We start from the raw sequence: 25,393 nt of genomic DNA, 5'->3' as shown, positions 1-25,393 counted from the left end.
TTACCAACAGTAACTTTGTTTTATGGGTCAATATACCTACCTTTAGCTACATCAGTATTTATATTTATATCCTTTTAATAAGATATATTATAACTTAAATAAACAAACTAATGTAGGTATTTCGTTAAAATATTTTATAGTTTTACAAGAAAATGAAGTTGAAATTTATATTGAAAGTTATTTAAATTTTAGTGTACAACAAATATTTTTGTGGCAGTGCCATCTATACAAACGATACAAAACTAAGTCGCGCGAGAAAGTTCACGTAGTGCCTACTGATATCCATAGATGGCGCTGTGTGCTATTGGAAGTTAGAGAATTTAAATGTTGAAGTCCTCTATTTGTAGCTTAACAATGTTAATGTATTAACACTAATATTTTATAGGCGAAAGTTTGTGTGTAGGTAAGTTTGTGTAAGTGTATTCCTCCTTTGAACTTCGGCTACTGAAGCGATTTGGCTGAGATTTGGATTGGAAATAGATTTTACTCTGGATTATCACGCTACTTTTCATCCCGGAAAAATCCATGGTTCCCACAGGATTTATCATAAACTGAATTCCACGCGGACGAAGTCGCGGGCGTCCGCTAGTTATTAGATAGGTATTATGATAGTAATAAAACAATTTTTTGTAATCAAATAATGTATTATCGATATCAACACAAAAAGTATATTCCTTACTTAGAAAACAAAGTAAGTTTAAGTTTTCAAGCAATAAAACGCTTTTGTTTTACAGTGATATTATATTAAAGCAAAGTACTGTGCAAAGAAGATATTAAAATATAATACTTCATAAAAATGTGATCTGCTTAGTTGTGCGTATAACCTATATGATTTACAAAAAAAAAATAAAAAATAACATAAATTTATATATTAATAGATAGAAAATGTTTCTATAAATCTTAAAAAAAATACTTTAATATCACAATATATATTCAGTAGGCTTCCCTCAAAAATATGAATCGAGGATAACATTCTGAAAATATACTACTCAGTAGTTATAAAATAATATAAAAGTATACTCTCACGCAAATTTCTAAAATACATTAAAACTAGCTTACCTTGCTGTAGCTTTATAGCTGTTTTTAAAACAATACGTAAATGTAAGCTTCTCTTTCTGTGGAGTACATATTAATGTATATTTATATTATTTAAAGTAATAAATGCACTATAAGTCTAAAAAGAAAGATTTATCTTAGCAATCTTCCCAGGATTTCTTGCATTGAAATCGTACTCTTAGCAAAAGATTCAAAGAAGATTGTTCTTCTACGCCTACTTTGCAGAAAATATTTAATTTATACTAATAGTTGCTAAAAGAAGCAAACATAATTTTAAATTAAAATATTTAAAAGAACATCAACTTCAAGGGCACTCTATAGTCATTCGTCTAACAACACTTTGTTATGAACCCATCTGTTTCAGTTATTATGGTTAAACAATTTTATGCCTGTAGAGACATATACTACTTAGCAGCAGAAATACTTCTAATTAAATAATACTAAAAAATTAATATAATTGATTTTTGTTGCTCCATATCTAAACTTCTAAATAGAAAATAGCATTTTTTTTTAAAAATCCTACTCGTAACTCTCAATTACTGCACTTTATAAAATCATCCACACTAATTTTTAAATGTTTCCTAAAAACAATTATTTACGCTTTTGCAGCCCTTCTAACTGATTCCTCCATACTTCTTAAATATCTATTAAGCGATTCAGATGTATTTTGAAGAATGCTCATTCCAAGACGGTATTTAAAATCAACTACCCTTTTAATAAAATCGAAGAATCCTCCACCGCTATATGATTGTGGGGGATATGTGATGACCTCTGGCCTATATGTTAAGCCGTTATAGGTAGGTCTATATGGTCTTCTGCTAGTGTATACTGAAACGGGTGGTGGAGAAGGGGGCAAAGTTGACGTAGTCTCAGATCTAATTTCAGTAGTAGTTTCTGTATTCATATTTTTAGTCTGTGTAGTAAAATCAGCTTTTGTATTACTATTCTCAACTATCATAGTACTTTTCTCGGTAACAACTTCAGGTTTGCTTGTAAAAATTTCGTATACTTTAAAATTTTTGGTTGTAGCGTCAACTTCATTAGATAAATCCATTTCAGTATTTTTTTTCTCGTCAACTGGTATCGTAGAAACACTTTCAATAACGTCATTTTTTATTGTATTTATTTCTTCAGTTTGACTGAATTCTTTAGAAGGGTCCACTGACACTGCGTACACTGTGAATACATCTTTCTTTTCCGGACTACTTGTTACTACATGCTTTACTTCCATTGATTCAATTGGCGATGGCGTTTTGGCAGGAACTTCCAGGCCATCGTCAATTTCATTACTGATAAATATTTCGTTTCCCTTGTTTTCTCTAGTGGCTTTCAATATTTCCTCAATGGATCCAACCACACTCCGTTTACGGCGCGTATCTCTTCGTTTTCTATCTATATTTCTAGGTCCATGTTCAGGAACAACCGCTGGCGTAACAGATTCTGCTAATTCCTTTGGTACGTTCCCAACTACAAATTTGTTATCTGCATCAGTATCTTCATTACCATCTTCAGCATAGTTGACATTGTCTGTTTCGTCAGTCTCATCATTTGAACCTAAATATAGTGACGTTGGTGGATATGTTATAGTACTACTTGTGGTTTCACCATATAACTGAGTATCATATGGATAGACGGGCTTAAAATCTGCCTCTTCTGAAGGTTTTACTCCATACACAACGGAACTGGACATGTCGCTACCATATGATGAAATTTCTGGTGATCCTGCATGAGGTGCCGTATAAATTGGTTCTACAGCAGCAACTGAATATGGACTATATGTTTGAGCTTTATCGTTCTTTTTTTCCGCTACTGCGTAAGCATGTCTTGTTTCATATTGATATCGATTGTAATTGTTATAGGGTTCAGGATATACTGCACCATGAGCTATTCCAGTTTTTTGTTGAGGATAATGGACACTGTGGTTAGGATAACTAGGTGTGACGTGACGATATCTTAAGTCTTGGTCCTTTTTAGTGGGATATCTATTGACATACGCCGTTTGAGCAACATATGGGTTCAATTTTTGTTTTGAATGTATTGGCATACCGGCAAGTACAGTTCCAAGCATTTCTTCTTCTGGTTGACCATTTCCTTCACTGCCATATTCTTCAGCATTGTGTCTGTAAATATCGTCTTTCTTGTCGACATCGATTGTTCGTCTTACAGGTGTAGCAAAAGGATACAAAAAGTAACTAGCAAGACCCACGAGTCCTGCTAAGCCTATAACGCCAACTCCAACTGACGGCATTACTTCTCTTGAAAAATAATTATAAATTTGAGTTGTGAATGGACCTGTAGAACTTGTTGGCTTTTTAGAAACTTTTGTCCCTTTAGTTTTGTTTGCAGTTTTCACATCGGTTGATGCAGCAGTTGATGCTTCAGTCTTGGGTTTCGTCGTTTTACGTTTCTTGGTTTTTGTCTTCTTTTTAGTCGACGATCGTTTTGGTTTTTTAGTTGTTGTTGCTGGTGTACTTACCTCTAATTCGATTTCTTGTTCTTTAGGTTCAATAGGTAACATGGCCGATTCACTAATTATTGGAAGATACGTTGTAGTGGTGGTAGTACTTGTAGAAGCTTTTAGTTTATTTTTATTGCCCTTTTTTGCTGGTTTTGACGTAACTTTTACTGTTGGAACTGAAACTTTTGTTGTAAGGGTTTCAGTCGAAGGTATTGCTGTCGTTGTACTCAATGTTGTAGAACGTGGTGTGATATTTTTATTTTTCTGTACATTTGATAATACTGTGTCTTTAATTTTATTATAAATATTTTCATTTATTGCAGATCCACCAGCTACTAAATCGGATTTATTTGTACTTCCTATTATTGGACGTTTTACTCCTGGTACCTTATTTTGTGGTTTTTTATTTTTATTCTTACTTAACACTGGCTTTGGTTTCTTATGAACTTCTTCAGTTTTAGTTGGCTCTGTAGATGAAGTATTTTCTTTGTTTGCAGGATTACTTAACAAAATCCATGTTGATATACCTTCGTTTGTAGTAGAAGACTCCTGTACTGTTTCTTTATTTTCCAGTTCTAATTCTTCCATTGTTACAGGAATAGCAATGCCTGTATGAGAGTTCTCAATGGATTGTTCATCTTCTTTTCTTGTTTTAACTTTTTGTTTCTGTGCTATTTGTGTTTTAAGTTTTGGTGGTATTCTTGTATCGGGTACAACTGCTGCTTGGATCGTCTTATTGGGTTTATCGAGAAGTTGCGTTGCGACTTTCTTAATTGATTCTCCCAAAACTTGAGATTTAACTTTAACATCCCTTGAAGTATTTGATAACGATGATGCTGTGTCGTTCTTCTCTTCATTCGAAAGTGGTTCACTTGTGACCCTGTAAAATAAAAAATAAACAATGTTTTATACAACTATCTTTTAATCTACTTGCAAAAAGGATTAATAAATAAAACGATAGAAATTGTCTTAACTTTTTATTACAAACTCCATAAACAAGTTTTTGTTAACAGTAATACACTTAAGTAAGTATTAAATAAATATTGAAGTACAAATAATAGTATTACCAATTATTTAAATTAATAGTTTCCTATCTTTAATAACCTGCTTTACCCTAAACTAAAATATCACAATGTCAAAATTATTCTAATAAAATTTATCTAATTTTATTTGCTTATAATAATTTTAAAATATTCAAAGAAAGAACATCGCTAAAGAATAGTAGAGTCTATGTCATAATTTATAATAAGAGGTTCAATGCATCAGACTTTACATTATTTTATTGACAATTAGTTTAAGTGAGCTTTTTTAAATTCTTTACAAGTTAGCCCTTGACTACTATCACCCGATGGTAAGTGATGATGTAATCTAAGATGGAAGCAGGAGAACTTGTTAGGAGAAGGATGAAAATCCACACTCCTTTTGGTTTCTACATGACATCGTATCGGAACGCTTATTGGTACATCTTTGTCGTGGGGGTAACTAGCCACGGCTGAAGCCTCCCACCCAGCCCAGCCGGGGATCGAACCAGGACTTCTGTCTTGTAAATCCACCGCGCATACCACTGCGCCACGGAGGCCGTCAAACTCTCTCGTGCAAACAGAGCTTAGGGGTTACAAATAGAACATGTATGCTTAATTTCTTTTCAAATTCTCCAAATTTTAATTTTAAAAATAAGGGATAATAAAAGGTCTGTCTGTCTCTATTTTTCTAGTTTTTAAATAAAAGTTAAGTATTATTTTATAATTTTGTTAAATATGGTAACTTGCATAATTTGTGTTAATTATTTTAAGTAGTCTGTCATCATGGGTGATGGGAAAGAAGCTACTATTCCGTGAGAGCTGGGAACAATAGAAATTTGATGCAAATATCTGATGAAACAAAAAAATGATTAGCAATGTTTGGTTATCGTGGTTAATTAGTGTTTTTATTAAATTATTAAACTAAAACAATCCTTGTTTTCGTTCAGAAGATACGGATTTCCCTGATTCATAGTTAATTTACAAATAAATTATTGAATAAATAAATCGTTGGAGTCAAATCTAATCTACTTTTATTGCAAAAAAAAATCATAGCAGTTATTATTACCCTTTAATGAAAAATATATAGTACGTAGACAATCAGTTTAATAATTGTTTTATGGTAAGGTTTATTTTTATACATTTTTATCCTATCGACGTTTTATATAGTTTTTTTTTATCTTACTACATCATTTTGTTAAGATTATTACCAAAATTATGGTATTAATTAAGTTTAAAAGGAAGTCCTTCATTTTGGAGTTTAATTAATGAAAAATGGTTAAGTTTGTATAAATAATACTAGCAGACATAACAGACGTTGTTCAAACGTAATATAATAATTGAAAAGTGAATTCTTCACCATATAGTTTAGATATCCGCTATTTTATCAATTAAAATAAGAGCCCCCATCATACAATGGATTTAATGTTATCTATTGTTTTGTCGAATCCTACGGTTACTAATTCTTAAATTAGTTGTAAATCTTTCTAGAAAATCTTTGACACTGTCTGTCCAAGTAGTGGTTTTCGAACCAGTCTTGAGATTTTCCGCACTTTTCACGTTTCTTGGTAAATCATTCCATCTTTTATTATTCGGAAATGACTCGAGATACGATGTTCTAGCATCCATCACCATACCATCATGCTGTTGCCATTTTGGTGTATAAACAAATGTTTCGTGAGCTCTTCCAGAGAAAGGAGCAAACAAAGTAGCTAAACCTGAAGCGCCAGCCAAAAGTAATATGAATGGGGTTAGGAAAAAGGAAATAGCGCCAAAGCTTAAAGGATTTATTGCAGCTAACCAACTAAATGCACCAACAGCTGGTCTAAAAAAATCAATTAAAGATGAAAAGCTTAACCCATCATCATCACTACTAGTGCTAGGACGATTTGGTCTAGAATAAGTGGACAGGGATGTACTAGGTGCTGCAAAGTTTCCTGGTTCAGATGATTCTGCATTGACCTCATTAGCTGCATTATAACTTGAAAACTGTAAATCTTCAACAGATGCATTGTCTTCACTGTCATCCTCGTCGTCATCTTCATTTTCTTGTGATTCAGCATAATCATTAGGAGCTTCATCACTTTCTGATTCGTCATCTGTCGGTAATCCAAATACATCAGTTAAAGTTGTGTCAGTATCTTCATCAGACTCAACTACAACATTTTTGTTTATCACATTTGTGTTCACAGCAATATTCAAATCTGGGCAAGCTTCTTTAGCTTGTCCTTGAAAAGTATTGTTGAGAGTCAGAAAAATTGTCGGACATTCATCAGGATCAGCACTGTATTCTTGTGGTCTTATAACAATTCTATCTGTATAAGCGCTTGAAGGGGGGAATGTTGTTACATCAAAATTATTACCGGGGTACGATGGATTATGATTGTTTATAGTGTTATGATAATTATAAGGATAGTTAACTGTTGTAGATTTTATGGGTTTCCGAGTTGTAGGTTTTATTTGTGGTCGAATATACTCAGGCCATTGTTGCGGATAGCCTACGTTAGTAATAATTGGAGTTGGTGTAGGTGTGGTAAACATATACATTGGTCTTGTTGGATATGTGTTACCTATCAAATGAAAACCGTCTGAATAAACCTGAGATTCTTCAGTATACTGCGGTCTAGGTCTAGTATAAGAATACGTTAACCTTTTATCATTTAAGTCTGTACTGTACTGTTGGTGTTTCGTGTTTTCGTTAAGATAGTCGATATTAGTCGCGCTACTTTCATGGTTTACATTAGCATCTAAAAGATTTGCTAAATTAATATCATCTGTCTCACTTGAAATACTGCTTTCCTGAGAAATATTTAAATCCTCATCCTTAACGTTATCTACCCATTTTGTTAAAACTTTTTTGATGTTTGTATTTTTGTTGAAACGAGCATTACGTTTGGTTAATGCCGGTTCAGTAAAAAAATCTGCGTTTTTATTTATTTCATTTATCTTCCTTTGTTGTATATTTTGTTTTATATTATTAATTCTATGAATTAAACGATTTGTACGTTTCGATACATTTGAGGTAGAAATTATAGGATTACCTATCCTAGAATTATCACTAAATCTAAAATAATTTATACTTTTTACTTTATCTCTATGGTTGGTAAATATTTCTGAAGGTAACTTATATCTAGGATTATTAATTCTATTTTTATAATAACCATACCTTATTGTAGTCTCTGTGGGTTTATTTGTTTCTGTATTTGTTATATTTATAGATAAATCGGATTCCTGTGGTCGCGAAAACACTACAGAACTAAACACTACTAACACTAAAACTAAAGTCCACTTCACACTGTCACTTTTTCGTCGCGCCATGTTGGAGCACCCTATATGTACCTGGAAAAAAACAAAAATAACTATTAATAAAACTAAATTTTATTAATTTTATTGAAATTGGGACTTTCTGATGATTGGTTCTTACTTCTTTCTTTTTATTGAATATAAGCAGTGTATTTTAACTTCGATAACTGCTCGTGTGTCTATTGGTTCTAGGTTTGGGTCAGGCTTTGTAACACCTGTTTTTATTTCTTCCGAGATATTATGTTCAGCAAAAATTCTTATCCCGGAGTAGGTAATTTGGCGGTACTACAACCTCGCACCTCGGAGAGCACCGTTGACCTTAAGCCGTTGGTCCCCATTATTATCAATAGCATCTGGTAGTAGTCGTTATAGAATTTTAAGTTATCACCCGCCAAACCTCATTGGACCAGCAAAGTGGGTCTAAGTTCTACATCCCGACTTCTATTCGATTGGAGGCCTGGCCCTATAATGGGCCATTAAAATTAGCTTATAATGATTTTAAGATGACTTATTAAATAAATATTCCTTTCCTCTGCACTGCAGCAAAGAGTTTAAGCGAATTAGGTACGATGGTAGTCACATGAATGAAGATAGGACCCTCCCATATTTGGGCGTGAAACCTATTAGGTTTTTAAGTTGACGTCATATGTTTCACGTCATCAACCCATATTCGGCTCACTGCTGAGCTCGAGTCTCCTCTCAGAATGAGAGGGGTCATATGTTTTACTGTAACGAAAATTTATTTTTAAACTTTAGTAGATAAAAATGGCATTTCTCTATAAACTATCCCGTCTTTAATACCGTTAACCAAACGGTACTGATACTAAAGTACGAAAACAAAGTTAAAATCCGGTTTAGAAGGGGGAAGTTGATCCGTTAATCTATCGTTAACGACCATTACGGAAACCTTCACGATCTAAGGCTTTATTGCCTTATTTCCATTGGAAAGATATCTACCGTTTCTCTTCAATCTACTTCTTACCATTAAAATGTATACTCGTATGCCTACTCATTTTAAAGTTTGTACTTAAATTAAAAATTGTAAATGAAATTAAATATTGAGTTGTAGCTTGCTGTAGCGCAATTTTTTTATTTTACTGTTTGTAAGTAATATTATTTATTTTTACATAACCAAACACTTTATATTTTAATATCTATTTATTTAACTAGTTAGTATCAACATAAAATATTGTAGTTACGATATTTTATGTAGATACTGTTACACTAAGTATTGTAGTATTGTACAGTAATAAGTATTGTACTAATAACAAAATGTAGATTTTGCAAAAATTAATATATTGATAAATTCAGTATAGTCATATTGAAATAATAGCTAAGTATCAAACAAACAAAGCACATGCAATAAAAGAATATTTATTTAATCAATATTTTCGAAACCCACCATTGCGGTTTGAGGACAAATCAATTAGCATATAATGCTATTTTGGGGTATCCCAGATAGGTATTGAGTCACATGTATACCTTTCTTTTTGTTGTGGTTTAATGAAACAACTCCAGCTGCTATTATGATGAGGTAAAATTTGTGAAAATTCTTTTACCACTAAGCCGTGATATTTTGAGTATCATAGGCTTAAACTTTATCACGGTATTTTCATTGACGCGGGAACTACGCGAGTGAAACCGCGGAGCGTCGGGTAGCTAGTCATAAAGCTAGGTTACCAATGATTGTTGTAGAGGTGATGTTAAAAGTTTATTTACTCGAGCGTCGGTGTGACTTAATAGATTTTTTAGCTTAGCTAACAAATCTAATAATGATAGCGAAAATAAACTGAAACATAAACAATTTTCGAGAAAAAGCTTTATAGACAATTTGTATAACGTTAAAATTATTAGGTATACTCAAAAATACTTTAACATTTTTAATAAAATGAACCTAACACTTTCGCATTCGCCGTGATTATATACACTTTACCGGGGACAGTATATTTTCGCTGTGACCTAACAATCTCGATTTCAAAGTTGATTGACCCCACGCGGCCCTGACCGAAACCGGAATGCTTACATTACTGACCTCCATAACCAAAACTGGCTTGTACAGTTTTTGGCTCCTTTTTTGGAAGAAACCTATTTGAATACAATTTTTCGAAATGAAATTTTAACCAATAGGTATTTTTCTATACAATCATTTAAACAATTTTGACTTCGTTAACATATTTTGAATTAAGTCTTTACGGTTTATTTGAGTTTAGTAAAAAGTAATTTTATTAATTTTGTTAGTAATAAGGCAGACAATATAGTTAACTAATAGATACCTATAGGGTTATAAGTATAATATATTAAGTTTTTTATGTACGGTCTCGTTTTCTCAAAAAAATATCATAATGTAGGTAAAGCTAAAAAGCGAAATTACAACATAGTAAAGTCATCTCTTCCGAATCTGAGACTATATAAATGAACGTAATGTATAACAACGAATGTATTTAATACTAGTTTGAATCATATATCAAATACAAGTGTATTATTTAAAAATTGTAAAGAAAATTCACTTAATTTAAAATTTTTAGTTTATTCTAGACACTTAGTAAAATTCTAAACTGATAATCCTAAGTGTACCGTTGAACTCTTTTGTATGACTGGGTCTGTATGCCAAACGTACAAACAATATACAATATAGAAGCTAAGACGCGTATTTACTGTATTTGTCCAGATTGTTTTGTTTTTTTTTTTGATGACCTACTTCAAACGTCTATCCAACGATTAAAATAATGTGCCAGGAGATTGTACGACACAAAAAAATAAAAAGGAAAAGGTAAAAAAATAAGACTAATTCTTCAAAATTTAATCATTATTTTCATAACAAACGACCTCCAATACTATCGAAAAGTACGTACACACGAATTTTACATTACATTCGAATTTTTACTTCGGCGGTCTTATTTCTAAAGTAATTTCTACCAGACAGGTTTTGAATTAAGGAATCCAAGTACTAATATTATAAATGCGAAAGTCTCTCTGGCTAACTGTTACCTGTAACGGCTGAACAGCTGAAACGATTTTGATGAATTTCGGTTTATCAAAATGGTAAAAAATAGAAGATATCCCTGTTTTGAAAAATATAATTAAACACTAATAGAGCTGCGAGCGTGTACTAGTTATTATCATATTATTTTTATTTATATAATAAACGATAAAATGGATACAAACATCACCTGTTAAGCCAAATCACATGATTTCGATAAATTCAGCGAAAGGCCTGCACGTAATACAAGCAGGATGCTGCAAGATTATAAAATCTCTTTTTGGGTTTATCAATTCACCTACTTTTACTTTTAAATGCGTCATAACTTTGTAGTCAGATTTATACTCAATATAAAACTAATACGAGAATATCCTAGCATAGACTTTCGAAACACAGTTTTGGTATTTACATTAAGTAGTTAAAATGATTCTATGTTACAAATATTAACAAAAATTTAAAATCCTAAGGTGACCCGAACTGGGAATCAAACTCAGGACCTTTAAGATGAAAACCATTAGCATAACCAATAAGTTATGCTAATGGCGAGAGAGGTCGTCGAATAAATCATTCCATTACTAATTAACGTTTTGTAATTAAATAAAGACATTTCGCTATTTTTATTCTTCATCAATATTTAAGATGAAATTGCAATTTTTCACTCTATATAATGCCATCACGTCACCTTGCTTAGCAAAATAAATAATAACGTTTTTTAACCGACTTCAAAAAAAGGAGGAAGGTATCAATTCGTTGGAATCTTTTTTTTTACTATTACAAACATAGCGCAATTTAGAATTGTAAATAAAGGCATGATAAAAAAGCGTCACACTTTTTTACACAACCTACCGACCAGTTTACTGTTGTGCTAATTACCTTACTTTTACTATAACGTAAAAACATGATGATTCCAAAAGCACAGTTAATTTAAACAAATACTTAGAAGACCATGAGTTTGAAACCCAAATCTGTCGTTAAGTTTGTTATGAGGAAGTGCCTACTTTAACTTATTGTGTTACATAAAGTTCAGGTTAACGGCTTAGTTAATTTTAAACTGTACTTGACCGTAACATTTCGCTATTTAATCACCTACATGTGAGTTACAGTGACATATCAGGCGCAAGTTACAAACTTTTTATTTAAATCTTTAGTAAATAGCTTAAATATATTTCAGAAGATAATTCAGATCTCTTTCTATTAATATTTATTTGGTCATCATCATCAATTTCAACCCAAATTCGGCTCACTGCTAAGCACGAGTTTCCTCTCAGATTGAGAGGGGTTAGGCTATTTATAGTCCACCACTGGCCCAATGCGTATTGGCAGACTTCACACACGTAGAAAATTAAGAACATTCTCAGGTTTGCAGGTTTCCTCACGGTGTTTTTCCTTCACCGTTTGAGACACGTGATATTTAATTTCTTAAAATGCACATACTCAACTGAAAAGTTGTAGGTGCATGCCCCGGATCGGAATCGAACCTACACCTTCCAGAATCGGAGGCAGAGGTCATACCACTGGGCTATCACGGCTCTATTTATTAGTCCTTACACTACATTAGTTGGAAAAATATGTTTAAAAACATTAATTAAGTTAAGTTACATGAGTTCAAAACGGTTTTCGAGGAGTATAAAGTATTTTGAAAAATATTTATAAAGAACAACTTTTGAGTTTTTTTTTTCTGGCAGGCGCTTTTTGGTAAAATTATAAAATGCCTTCAGCTAGTAGATTTGATTAATATATCAAAAATGGTCGAAGTCTAAGCCTACTTAAATATGAATTGCAAGAAGCAATTCGTAAAACTAATATAGTAATGTGTATTTATGATCTTTAAAATTTAACGACCAACGCAAAATACATAAATTTTACTATTCAAAAATGATTGCAAAGTATTTGAATTTGTAACATAGGCTATATTTTAAACAGCCGTAGTTGGAACGCTATAAGTAGATATATATTTTAAAACAGAGGCGAGTTTACAAAAAAACTTCAATGTAATAAAATTTTACGTTTTATGGCATAAGTATTTGACTTTTCAAAATTCGTTAGAAACTAAGAGGACTTAAAATATACGAAATTTATTTTTCAATGTATCCATGAAATCCATGAAAATCGCTTCCGCTTATAGTTTGCGCTGGAACAACCAAACCATGACTATTATGGTAATCGTATAACTGGTGAGGCGCGTATCGGAATGCGTTCTCGTTTCTATCGCGCCGGTTTTCCTACCACCAAGTACGGGCGCGGTTGTGCACTCACTCGCTGTGTCAACTTAACGTTTGTCGATAGGTAACTGCAGTTTCTAAGCCCTTGTTTGTATGTGAATACACCTTTAAATTCAAGTTCAAATTCAAAAACTTTAACTTGAATTTAAAAGTTAAGAACAGTTATGTCTATTCGTTATCAACTCATATTCGGCTTACTGCTGAGCTCGAGTCCCCTCTCAGAATGAGAAGGGTTAGGCCAATAGTCCACCACGCTGCCCCAATGCGGATTGGCAGACTTCACACACGCAGAGAATTAAGAAAATTCTCTGGTATGTAGGTTTCCTCACGATGTTTTCCTTCACCGTTTGAGACTCGTGATATTTAATTTCTTAAAATGCACACAACTGAAAATTTGGAGGTGCATGCCCCGGATCGGATTCGAACCCACACCCTCCGGAATTGGAGGCAGAGGTCATATCCACTGGGCTATCACGGCTATTACCAGTTTGAAAAACAGAACCTACTGAGAAGAACTGGCAAGATATTCAGCTATTACAAAACTATAGTCTGGCAAGTTCGTTGATGATACTCCCATGATATGCGGGCGACGGAGGGAGAACCTGCGCGGGTGTGAAATCGTGCATGCGGGAAGTGAAGTGCATCAGTCGTAAGTTTTTCAATCCTTGCTACACGCCCCCCGGCCCGCGCGGACCATTGAAAAATGTGAGCAAAACATGTATTTTTCAAAACAAAAGTCATAACGAAGCTAACACTTTGAAATATCATTTACCCAAATATCAGGCTCCTAACTTTTCCAGAACCTGAGATCCAGAACCATTTACCACCAAATTACATATTGCACACTGTTAAAATTGGCGTCTTTGGGATACTCGTTGCATTAACATAAAGACTATAATTTATTGCAATGATGATATATAATAACTGTTATATGGCTTAATGTTGAACATAATTTAATTTACATTAATGAAAATCAATATTGATGAAAATAGAGTTTATTGAACTACACTTGTTTTTTTGTCAAAACTTATTTTTTTCGTTAAATAGAATTATACTTATTAACACCTGATTATACCCTCGCTTGATCTGAAATGTCTTCATTTAACCGTAAATAAAGGAACGCATGTGTCTATAATACATGGCATGGAAATTAACTAGCCATGACGTGTGACAGGCAATGGAGAGGCGGGTCCCCAAGAGGTATACTGTAGACCTAACAATGACATAAATATTGGAAAGCTTTTCCGCAAATTCTAACCTATCATTATGTTCTAGTGGCCTCTGTAGTTTGCCGTATAGTGTTATTTTTTTTTTTCAGAAAATTTCCTTTTTCTTACAATCTTTCTTGTAAGAACGAATATTAACAAAATTAGTTCAATAGACTTTTATAAACAAACAAACAGATTAAACCAAACATAAAATATCCTGTGTTTATTCAGCTTATCTTTTTCTTTTTCTCTATTATATTTTTTTTCGATTAGAGATTTTTACGTGATTGAATAACTAAGTCCAAAGTACTTTCTATGTAGATATAAGTAGGATATAGTCATTTAACTTAATGTCACTTGAATAACTGTCGTATGTTAACTATTTAAATAACTTACATATAAACTGCAATTGCGTTACGTAAGAGAAAATTAACCAGGAAAATTGTACAGGCATACTTTAAAGCTTTTGTAACAGATTTACTTACAGGTAAGTAAAACTTAAGTTGCCGAAGGAACAATGAGATGTATTACGTCATGCCATAAACAAATAAACAAAAATCAAAAATAAATAAATAAAAATTCTATTAAATTCGGTCTAGCCTTAAAATACCCTGGTAGAGACCGCTACTAGTGTTATGATGGAATGTTAAAGAAGGTGGCCATTATTAGGTATGTTTCTTATTTTATGAACACGATCTACTTATTTTATGATGAATCTTAATACTAAAGTGTAAATAATTAAACTTGAACCGTGTAAAACATAAATTTTCATGCAATATAAGTCTAGCTTTTCTTAAATGATATAAGTTTACATAATATATTCCACTTTTTATTGTATTTGAAGAAAAGATTGTTTGTTTTAAACTTTTTTTGATAACGCATATAAACGAGAATGTTCCATTTCAGAATAAAGGGCCAATCTATATTTAAATCTCATTGCACCAATAATTGATAATAAAAGCATGGATTTTATGCCCACCATGCCTCCAATGCGAGTTGGTGGGACAATTAGTAATAAACCCCTGAATTAACGTAAAATAGTCAACGTTTATCCTCCATTAGAGCATAACAAGGAGTATGTGGTAACACTGCACCGTCTATGGTGAACTGATGGTAAATACGAGTTAGCTGTGTTCTGAACCAAGACGTTAGGTAACATTTAGCTAATGTCCCTGTTAAGGAATTACGGACATTTCTAATACGTTCATAATATACTGTGTACTCAATGGTTGGATTCCTACTATTGCTAACTATGGATGGTATTCGATACTTGAGTAATAAGTATTAAATTGATATACTTAGTGAAATCTTTCATAACAATACTTATTTAGAGTGGGTTTGGAAGCTATCTCTGAAGAAGAAGAAGAAGAAGAAATATACTTTGTTGTACACTAAAAACAAAAATAAACAATAACTTATAATAACACTTAGAAACTAATGTACAATTGGCGGTCTTGTCGCAAAAGAGCGATCTCTTCCAGACAACCACTGTGGAAGAGACAAACGTAAGCTCAGATTCGGGTATACATTCGGGCTTACAAAAAATAAGACTAAGTAATATAAATTCCTCAATACATAAACAATAATACATACACACTGACTATACATAAATTTATCTGTATTTCCAAATGTAACGCAATTCTGTAAATATGCTTTTGTAGTTATTTTGTTGTTGTCATTCTATGGTATAAGTTTGTGGAGTCGATTATAAGTTTAGAATTCGTCTCCATCGCTCTCTGTGTCTGTCTACATCATACTTAGAGAAAGACGGACGCAAATTTAAAACTCACTCTAGTTTCAAATTTCGACTCGACAAAAAAGAACAAGGAATGCTATGTTGCCTACAAAAATACAATAATAAATGAACCTGACTTCAGAGCCGATTGTAGAGTCTACAAACAGTCTACAAAACAAATTTGACGTTTCAAAGGTGCTTGTAAACTAAGCCTATTTGAAATAAATGTTATTGAATTTGAATAGTACGAGTACATCGGTCATGATTAAAGTCATGACTGACATTTATGTAAAAAAGTAGTAATAAATAAGTAAATATCCACGTTATTACTTATTATACAGGGTGCTCGAGAGTATTTCCAATAAGTCTGGGGTTATATTTATTACCGAAAATTAATTAAAAATGTTCAAGGAAAATGTGTTCCAAAATTAATATTTTCGGGGTAAATAATATTTCTTTTGTAAATAGATCTTAAAATATGTCCTTTACACGCATCCTTATTATTATGACGTAGCCAAGTTTGTCGTAATTTAAAATGCAAGGAAGGCGTGTGTTACATGAAAAGTCGGAATTATTTGAATTACTTTGTGTGAAAACATAAAAAGTTTTTAGTTTTCAGTTAAAAAAATATTTGCTAAGTGCAGTTCGGCTCCTACAAGTATTTTCGTCAACACCTTGAAGTTATGGGAAATACACCCGAGCACCCTGTATATATTTTTAATGTACATTTAAGTAATTTATTTACATTAGATATGTCACAAGACCCCATAACTAGTGTTTTTAAATATCGAAGAAACGAACATATACACATTTTATCGAGAAATAATTTTATTAAGAAATAATCTATACCAACCAAATCTTTTATCAGAAAGATAAATAGATAGAAAGCCTATTATTTCAATCCCATTTTCGAATCGCACAATCAAAGTTCGATCGTTCATTTGCTCGTTCATTCACATGATCACAATAGTAATTGTGATTGTTTCATTTCAAAGGCCAATCGTGATCAACACATTAGGTCCCGTTACTCGAATTAAGAGCTATTTGGCACACGTTGCCTTAACAGCTGGCTTTGTTGTATAACCCAGAAAAGTGACCCTATTTTTATATGCCATCACAATAAACATGGCGGAGAAATTTATGAAAATTTCGCCCTTGAACTTTTAAGGATTTTTTGGGTCTGTGCACCGTAAAAGATTGGACTGTTTGCAAAAAATGGCGAAATTAAATCTTTTTTTATATGTAACAAGTATAACTTTATTTAACACAGCAATAAAATTTGGTATTCCCTAAAAAAACCGACAAAACCTTGCATAAACGCTACCCTTTATAAACCATGCCCTCATATGGAATGGAATGACGTAAAAGAAAGTTTTGGCATTTTGACATGCTACTTTTGAAACAACTTAATTTTCTTGTGTTAACTGTGATAACCGCCTGGAAACGATCAAATTTATATTAAGGTAATTTAAGAAGTAACTTTTAAAAAGTATTATATAACGATTTAGTACGAGTAGGTTATAAAAAAGTACAGTAATTTATAAATTTAGTTCCTTGCTAAGGCTCGGGAGTAAAACTACTTCATATATACCTACATACATATATATTGGAGGATATTAAAATGTACTGTTATAATTTGTAGATTGTTAAAGTAAGTATATGTATAATAAGCCAGTCTTTCACTAATAATCTAGGGCTTATAACTGACGCCTAGGACACCTAAATTGAGCCCTAAGTACGACTGGAGCGAAAGTAACCTTAATGTCGGGAAACATAACACTGGCCCACAGACTTAAGAGTGAATACAGTGGGCACTTTCACATTTCATTCAAACCTTACATTGGTACCCCGACCTTCATAAATAGCATAATAGTAGGTATATCATGCGAATTTCACTCTAAAGGATAATGAAAGCTAAAAGTTTAGGACAGCAACGAACAAAAAGTTAAGAAAAAATTGTTTTACTGGAAAACAAAATTTGTTAATATTAATGTACACGTAGATGACGAGGTGACCTTGGTAATTAAGGCAATTTATTTCAATAATGGTAATGCATAAGAAATGCACAATACCCCACTTTTAATATTTATTTATCAGTCGTTTACTCAGTTTTTCCTACTTTTTTAAACTATCAAACTTTGATTTAAAATATTTTAACACCAAATATAAATAAGATTTCCAAACATTAGCAAACAATTAAATCTTTACTTACTTTTTATAGTTGGAAATATTTTATCGAAAAATCATATATTAACTTTAAAATGTATATCTACAAAAACAATGACCTGAATTAATGAAAAATCAACATTAAGTTTTATAAAAGATGTATTAAATAAATTCAGAGAAAGAATCATTGCTGACCCGACTTGATATTAATTGAATATTGCACATATTTTACTTGACATGTCTATGTCGTTCAGAGCACTGTATTATTTGGTAGTAAATGTCTGCGATATTCAGACATGCCTCATTTTTTTAAAGCTGAATGTTTGTCAGCCTTTGCTCCTAACATAGGCACGTACGGTAGCCAATTATAGAGTTTTGACTGTGGTGGCTTTGGAAGGCAGCAGGTTTCAAGGGTCCAGACCCTTAACCATCCGTTTAAAGCGTATCTTTTTAAATAGTTTCCTCGACATAATATAAGAAATCATGTCCCCAGTCGGCAGTAATTTTTTTATTCTTTAGAAGTTAACCCTTGACTACAATCTCATCTGATGGTAAGTGTTGATGCAATCTAAGAATAATGGAATAATGGAACCTGGCTAATTTGTTAGGAGTAGGATGAAAATCTACCCCCTTTTCTATTATTACACGACATCGTATCGGAACGCTAAATTAACTAGCTACCAGTAACGGCTGAAGTCTCTCAAAAGCCAGACCTTGATTATGAAAATCTTAATAGGCCCAGCTGGGAGATCGACCCCAAGACCTCCGTCTTGTAATTTCACCCCGCATGCTCAAATTCAGCTTCGCGCTAACCCTTTAAAAACACCTTCAATCTTTAAGGGTCTCTAGCGAATGGTTACCACGAAGCTAAGGGTCAGACCACTAGAGTAATGAACTCTGATCATATCCAACAAAAAATATATTAAAAATTACCATTAAACTTGGACAAATGAACATCTGAATCCTTGAGACCACATACTATCCAAAGCTACTACGGTCCAAACTCCTTAATTGGCTACCACCACCTATACCAATGGTAGAAGCAAAGGCTGACGAACTTTCAGCCTACATAAAACGAGGTCTGTCTGGCTATGACAGATCATTCTATATACGTGCATTTGCTGTTCCGGTTACTTTATTAAAATTATAATGTATCAAAATACGAAAGTTATTAAAACATACTGAGGCGTTGTGATGTTTGTCTGTTTCGCAAGTAGGCTAATGTATTCAGTTGAATCTAGAACTTTCTTATAAATTTTCCTCAAATCTACTTTAATCAGTTTCTTATTAACTGCATAATTTATTGATGCACTTTAAAAAATGTTTAGTGTTTTTGTTTATTCTATTTAGTTGTGGATGTTAGAAAGGAAAATCAACAATCAAAATTATACAACAGGTACATTATAATATTTTTCTATTATTATAAAGAGGTAAAGTTTGTGGTGTGGTGGGGGCAATCTCCGGATCTAATTTTTTTAATTATTTTTTAAATTCTTTTACCAATAGAAAGCCACGTCATTTGTGAATATCATAGGCATTCTCCTTCCGTATTTACACGGGAACGGGAAATCCGCACGTGAAACTACGGGTTAGTCGTTGATAAAAAGGAAAATGCAAGCTAGATGATTAAAATTAAGACTAGTGTTTATGGTCCTGTTTCTGGCATGACGAGCCCGTTGTCAAAAATGACGATAGAATCACAAAGCTAATATAGTTGAAAGTTGATCGGCATGTTAACAGTTTAAGAAATTAAATATCACGTGTCTCAAACGGTGAAGGAAAAACATCGTGAGGAAACCTGCATACCAGCGAGAATTTTCTTAATTCTTTACGTGTGTGAAGCCTGTCAGTCCGCAGTGGACCAGTGATAGTCCACCAGGACTATTAGCCTAATCCCTTTCATTCTGAGAGGAGACATGTGCTCAACAGTGAGCCGCATATGGGTTAGTAGTTAGTCGTAACACCGCCCACTAGATAATCATTGACCATAAACAGTTCCAAGCCATTTGCAGTTGAATTTTATAAGAAGTTTTATGTTTAGATGCCTTGATACTCCTTGCTGTCTTTAATTTTTAATTCACAACCGAATGAACCAAACAATAAACAGAAAAAAAATTGTCAGTGCAACTTGACAACAAAATTGATCCAAATTATCTGACTAATCCTTTTTGAGATGTCGATCACAGCAACCACATTCTGAAGAAATATTTCCCCAAATTTTAGTGAATAATCTACCATTGGTACAGAAAGCAAATAGCATAGATGTCATCCCCGGATAAAGTGCATCATCAGCATCTGTATCCAAATCAGCCATTTTGGATTGTATAAAAGCGGAGCTGGGAATCGAACTCATTACTATTCTATTGAAATGAGAAATTGAATTATGTTGTCAAAAATGATATATTAGTGTAAGTAATTTACTAACGGAGACGAATTTAGTTCCAATGGAACCGCAACGGTTTCACCCGCGTAGTATCCATTCCTTCGGGAGTACAGAGATAAAACTAAGTGATGTTACTTGTTAATAACCTAGCTATCCATTGGTGAAAAAAAAAACAATGCAGTGATATCAGCCTATACGCTAAACACACAAACAAATAGCTTAGACTAGAAGACGTCCCACGGTTTCACTCAGATAATTCCTGTTCCCACAGGAATACGGAAATAAAATATAGCTCATATTACTCTCTGATAACGTAGCTATCTATTGGTGTAAGAATTTTTAAAATCGGTTTAATGGTTTTGGAGTTTTTCGCTATAAACAAACAAAAAGTATTTCCCCTTATAATATTCAGTATCACTCACCGTTACAACCGGCCTGGTCGCACACTCGCTGCACGCAAGACACAAGAAGCTACTGATGGGTCGTACAGACAACGGTATATCGGTCTACTTCCGACGGTTTCTTTGTTTATTTACACTATACGTCACGACGTGGTCACGATTTTATTACACACGATCAATGGACAGAGTGTATGACCAGTTGTTGCAGCGATTAGTCTATGAGACTTTGAATCACTAGATTCTATACCAGCGTTGCCAGACGCCCCGATTTTGGCGGGACGTCCCGATAATTATTTGTTGATTAAATGTTGCACGCGGGACCGGCTCAGTCCCGCTTTTATAAGGAATAACTCGACAGACTCGACGGCACAGATGAGAGAGTTGATTGGCCGCCTACCCGATGGGTTTATTTATTTATTTTTATTTAGAAGACGAATTAAACTTAACTATTTACCGATAGGGTAAATCTGTTTTAAAATATCACATTTTTATTAAAATACATTTTCTAAGAAATTAAATATCACGTGTCTCGAACGGTGAAGAAAAACGTCATGAGGAAACCTGCACACCAGAGAATTTTACTCAATTCTCTGCGTGTGTGAAGTCTGCCAATCCGAATTGGGCCAGCGTGGTGGACTATTGGCCTAACCCCTCTCATTCTGAGAGGAGACTCGAGCTCAGCAGTGAGCCGGATATGGGTTGATAATGATGATGATGATGACCTTTTCTATGGATATTTTTACTATCTATTGTCACGTAAATGTAATTCGAACTCAAATAAAAAGATAAATATTCAAAAACTTTTTATTATATAAATTTTATTACGATGTCCCGCTTTTGACAAAAGAATCCCTCTTTATTTACTTAAATTTCTAAATCCTGACTTATTAATCAAACTACTAGACGCCGCGCGGTTTCACCCGCGTGGTTCCTGTTCCCGCAGGCACACGAGGATAAAATATATTGCCTATAGCCTTCCTCGATAAATGGGCTATCTAACACTGAACGAATCTGAGATTAAGGCGTTCAACAAAACAAACAAACTCTTCAGCTTTACAATATTAGTATTGATTTATTTAAGAACAGGTTAATAAGTCTGGTTGTAGCAAAATAAATTAAAAAAAAATAATAATCATAGCGAAGTTCTGACTACTCATTGACGCAAATGGAGATGCCTGACGTTTTCAATAGAAAGGCCCTGAGTCCTATTTCCACCTCGGGTCAATTTAGGTTTTAAATTTTCTGAATTGACGATTGTATAGTTTCGAATATAATATATTTGCACTAAAATCGTTATCGTTTCTATAATGTTCAAAAAATTTATTTTTTCATCTTTTAAAAGCGCCATCTGTATAAAACTGTCACTAACACTTAACTAGTAAACTTGGAAGTTACTGTTGAAGGCAATGCTTCATCGTAGTTACGGATAACAACGCTAGATGCCACTAAAATAAAGTTAGTGTATAGTCGTACGCATAGATGGCTCTGTGAATAAATTCTTTTGATTTCATTTTTATGTAATAAATACATGAATGCATGCAATAATAATAATAATTATTATTATTTTTAAAAGTGTACATGACTACTTTGTTAATTTGTAAACATACATTTGCTTCACATTTTATATTCAATGTATTTTGTTATTTGATATTTTATTGCAGGAATATTTAAATTAATTTTTAATTATTTCAATCAGTCAAAATTAAACTTAAGAAAATATATTATCAACTAAAGTCAACCTGCATTGGAACAGCGTGGTGGGTCTACATTCTATAAAAAATGGATGATAATGATGATGTTGACATACACTACTACTGTACTACTTACTAGTCATCACACTAAAATGAAAAACCCACACGTTTATAGAGATTATAATGACTTACCTAGAAACATAATTCCGTCGAAGCTCCCTTCAATCAATCACCCATCACGTACAGTCTTCATTTCCATCTTCATTACCAGATATTGGATTTTAGATTCCATTTTATCTTAAAACGACTTTATCTTCAAGAGCTTTTTCATCAACTTCCTCTTACGTATACGTATTGTTATATAACACGTAAATTGTCTATTTAACCTTTTCAAACGTATCCATAAACAACATAAAACATTTCTGTAATGTCATAGACGCTTTTGTTAAGCCAATGTAATCCTTAATATCGTTACATAAGTTGTCAGCTGTTATTTTGCCAAATTTATCGTTTGTTGTGCCGTTAAATTCATTCATACAAAGGTCTATTACAGATTTATCTTTGCCTTTATCACTATCTCAAGTCACGCAATTTTATTACTTAATACAGTAATCCATAAGACATCTGCGCACAATTCTCCAAATGTTTCGATAACTTTGTCGTGATTGCTTTGATGTTCTTTGTTATTTTTTTCCACTTTATCTATTACACAAAGTATCTAATAAACTCGATTCATTCACATATCAATAAACATCACATCTTTGTATTACTTAACCAAACTTTCAATTCCTCGTTCACGGTTATCAAAGAGCTTTGTACGTTTGTGTATGTTTTTGTTTTGTTGGTCAGTGTGTTGATTGGCAAGTACGATGATTTTTTCTTATAACAAATACTTTCAATACACACTTTTCAATGAATACTAATTATAGCCATTTGAATGTTGTTCACCACGCATATATATAAAACTTGCATGTGATTTTATCTTTTCTTTTTTCACTATTAAAGTCATAAATACAAATCAAGATATATTTTCAGATACCCTAAGGTTCCAAAGGAAAAGAATTTACTAGTTGTTAGACATCCAACAAGTAGCAAAGTTGAAGTTACAATGTTACCGAAGCAAAGCTCAGATATGCGTTGTAGGTTTACACTTCAAAGTTACTTGTTATTATCCTGATGTCAAAAGTGTAGCAGCAAATGTCAAAGAAAAATACTCCAGCGGTAAACAGGGTGTTGGACTTACAACACCCTGTCTTGACACTTAAAGGCTTGGTCCAGTATGTGTTTAGCAAAGTCCAGCACGCGTTCAATTATAAACATCCAGGTAGGTACTATGCAAAAATGACGTGCTTTCAAACCTCAAAGTAGTATTAGTGATACAGTATTCTCATTTGTTACAAATTGCTCAGCAATTATGTATCCGTTATCTTATAAGATTGCTCGTTCACCTGTTCCATCTTTCCTTTTATCTTGTCAATCTTAATGAAGCTTGTCCAATAAGATACAATGAAAGCCGGTAAAAACTGTTAGAAACTCTGCGATTTCTTCCACAATTCGCTCTGAGTTTTACGCTTTTCTTAACGACCTCGCCATGTGGCCTGCAATAAAAGAATTATACGTGATCAGTCAGTTTTACTTTCATCTTATTACTACAGTGATATACAGGGTGTTTTATTTAACTTAAAATAAATTGTATGCGGCACAAATGTCTATTGCGCTAAAATAATATTGAAAAAATATCTTGATTTTGTCGTTTGTTTGTTACGATTTAACTAAAAAAACTATTCGACTGATTCAAGCTACATTTTCTCCCAATAATGGGCTATGTTTTATTCCCGGTTTTACGGAAACCGAAACTACACTTGAAAAATTGAGGGACATCTACTATTATTTTGTTTTATCAAGATGAGGATTCCTATCAGGCAGGAGGCCTGGGCCTGTAGTTTTACTAACCGAAATATTATGATGGAAATTCGAAATAATAAGTATTGCAGGGAGCAGGGAGTGAAAAATACATCCTGTGGTAATTTTGACGGCCTCCGTGGCGCAGTGGTATGCGCGGTGGATTTACAAGACGGAGGTCCTGTGTTCGATCCCCGGCTGGGCCGATTGAGATTTTCTTAATTGGTCTAGGTCTGGCTGGTGGGAGGCTTCCGCCGTGGCTAGTTACCACCCTACCGGCAAAGACGTACCGACAAGCGATACGTCGGTTCCGGTACGATGCCGTGTAGAAACCGTCAGGGGTGTGGATTTTCATCCTCCTCCTAACAAGTTAGCCCGCTTCCATCTTAGATTGCATCATCACTTACCATCAGGTGAGATTGTAGTCAAGGGCTAACTTGTAAAGAATAAAAAAAAATATGTCAACAGCCTAGGCTGTCAATAGATAAGTCTATAAATACAAGCCTTGGACAAGAGGGGGGCAGGGGTGCTATAGTAGTGCGTGTTACTAAGTAGATTCAGTGTTTAACACAGAGGAAGTAATTAACCGAGAGATCCACTGATCATCAGAGAGTACGCAAACATTGCATTGCCGACGAGGATGGGATCCGAACCCACGCATGCAAAGCACAATGTAATGTTTGCATACTCTCTGATGATCAGTTGATCTCTCGGTTAATTAAGTACTTCCTATGGGTTGGACACTGAATCTACTTAGTAACACGCACTCCTGTAGCACCCAAGTGCAACTGCCCCCCTCTTGTCCGAGGCTTGTATTTATAAACTAATCTATTGACAGTCTAGGCTGTTGACATATACTACCCACCCTG

General features: G+C 33.4%; 1 protein-coding gene across 2 annotated transcripts; it reads right to left on the bottom strand.

Moving 5' to 3' along the window:
- Window positions 1–632: 632 nt before the first annotated feature.
- On the bottom strand, window positions 633–23,498 carry LOC112054352 (uncharacterized). Of its 2 annotated transcripts, none has more exons than XM_024094122.2 (3): window positions 22,815–23,498; window positions 7,700–7,872; window positions 633–4,394 (listed from the first exon to the last, which is right to left on the bottom strand). In XM_024094122.2, exons 2-3 carry the CDS (start codon window positions 7,849–7,851, stop codon window positions 1,652–1,654), a joined length of 2,895 nt encoding a protein of 964 aa, XP_023949890.2. In that variant the 5' UTR covers window positions 7,852–7,872; window positions 22,815–23,498; the 3' UTR covers window positions 633–1,651. The 2 variants fall into 2 exon arrangements, with proteins under 2 accessions (XP_023949890.2, XP_023949888.2); XM_024094120.2 differs by lacking the exon at window positions 22,815–23,498 and adding an exon at window positions 20,953–21,091.
- Window positions 23,499–25,393: the final 1,895 nt, after the last annotated feature.

Source organism: Bicyclus anynana, chromosome 16 (assembly GCF_947172395.1).
Source record: "Bicyclus anynana chromosome 16, ilBicAnyn1.1, whole genome shotgun sequence".
Lineage (NCBI taxonomy): Eukaryota > Metazoa > Arthropoda > Insecta > Lepidoptera > Nymphalidae > Bicyclus > Bicyclus anynana.
This window is presented reverse-complemented; position numbering and strand designations above follow the sequence as displayed.

What these genes read in the sequence shown, in the direction of transcription:
- LOC112054352 (XM_024094122.2), bottom strand. Translation starts at nt 7,851, where the DNA reads ATGGCGCGACGAAAAAGTGACAGTGTGAAGTGGACTTTAGTTTTAGTG. An exon ending in CCCACAGAGACTACAATAAG is followed by an intron (nt 4,395 to 7,699) that starts GTATGGTTATTA and finishes TTTATTTTACAG; the next exon opens with GGTCACAAGTGAACCACTTT.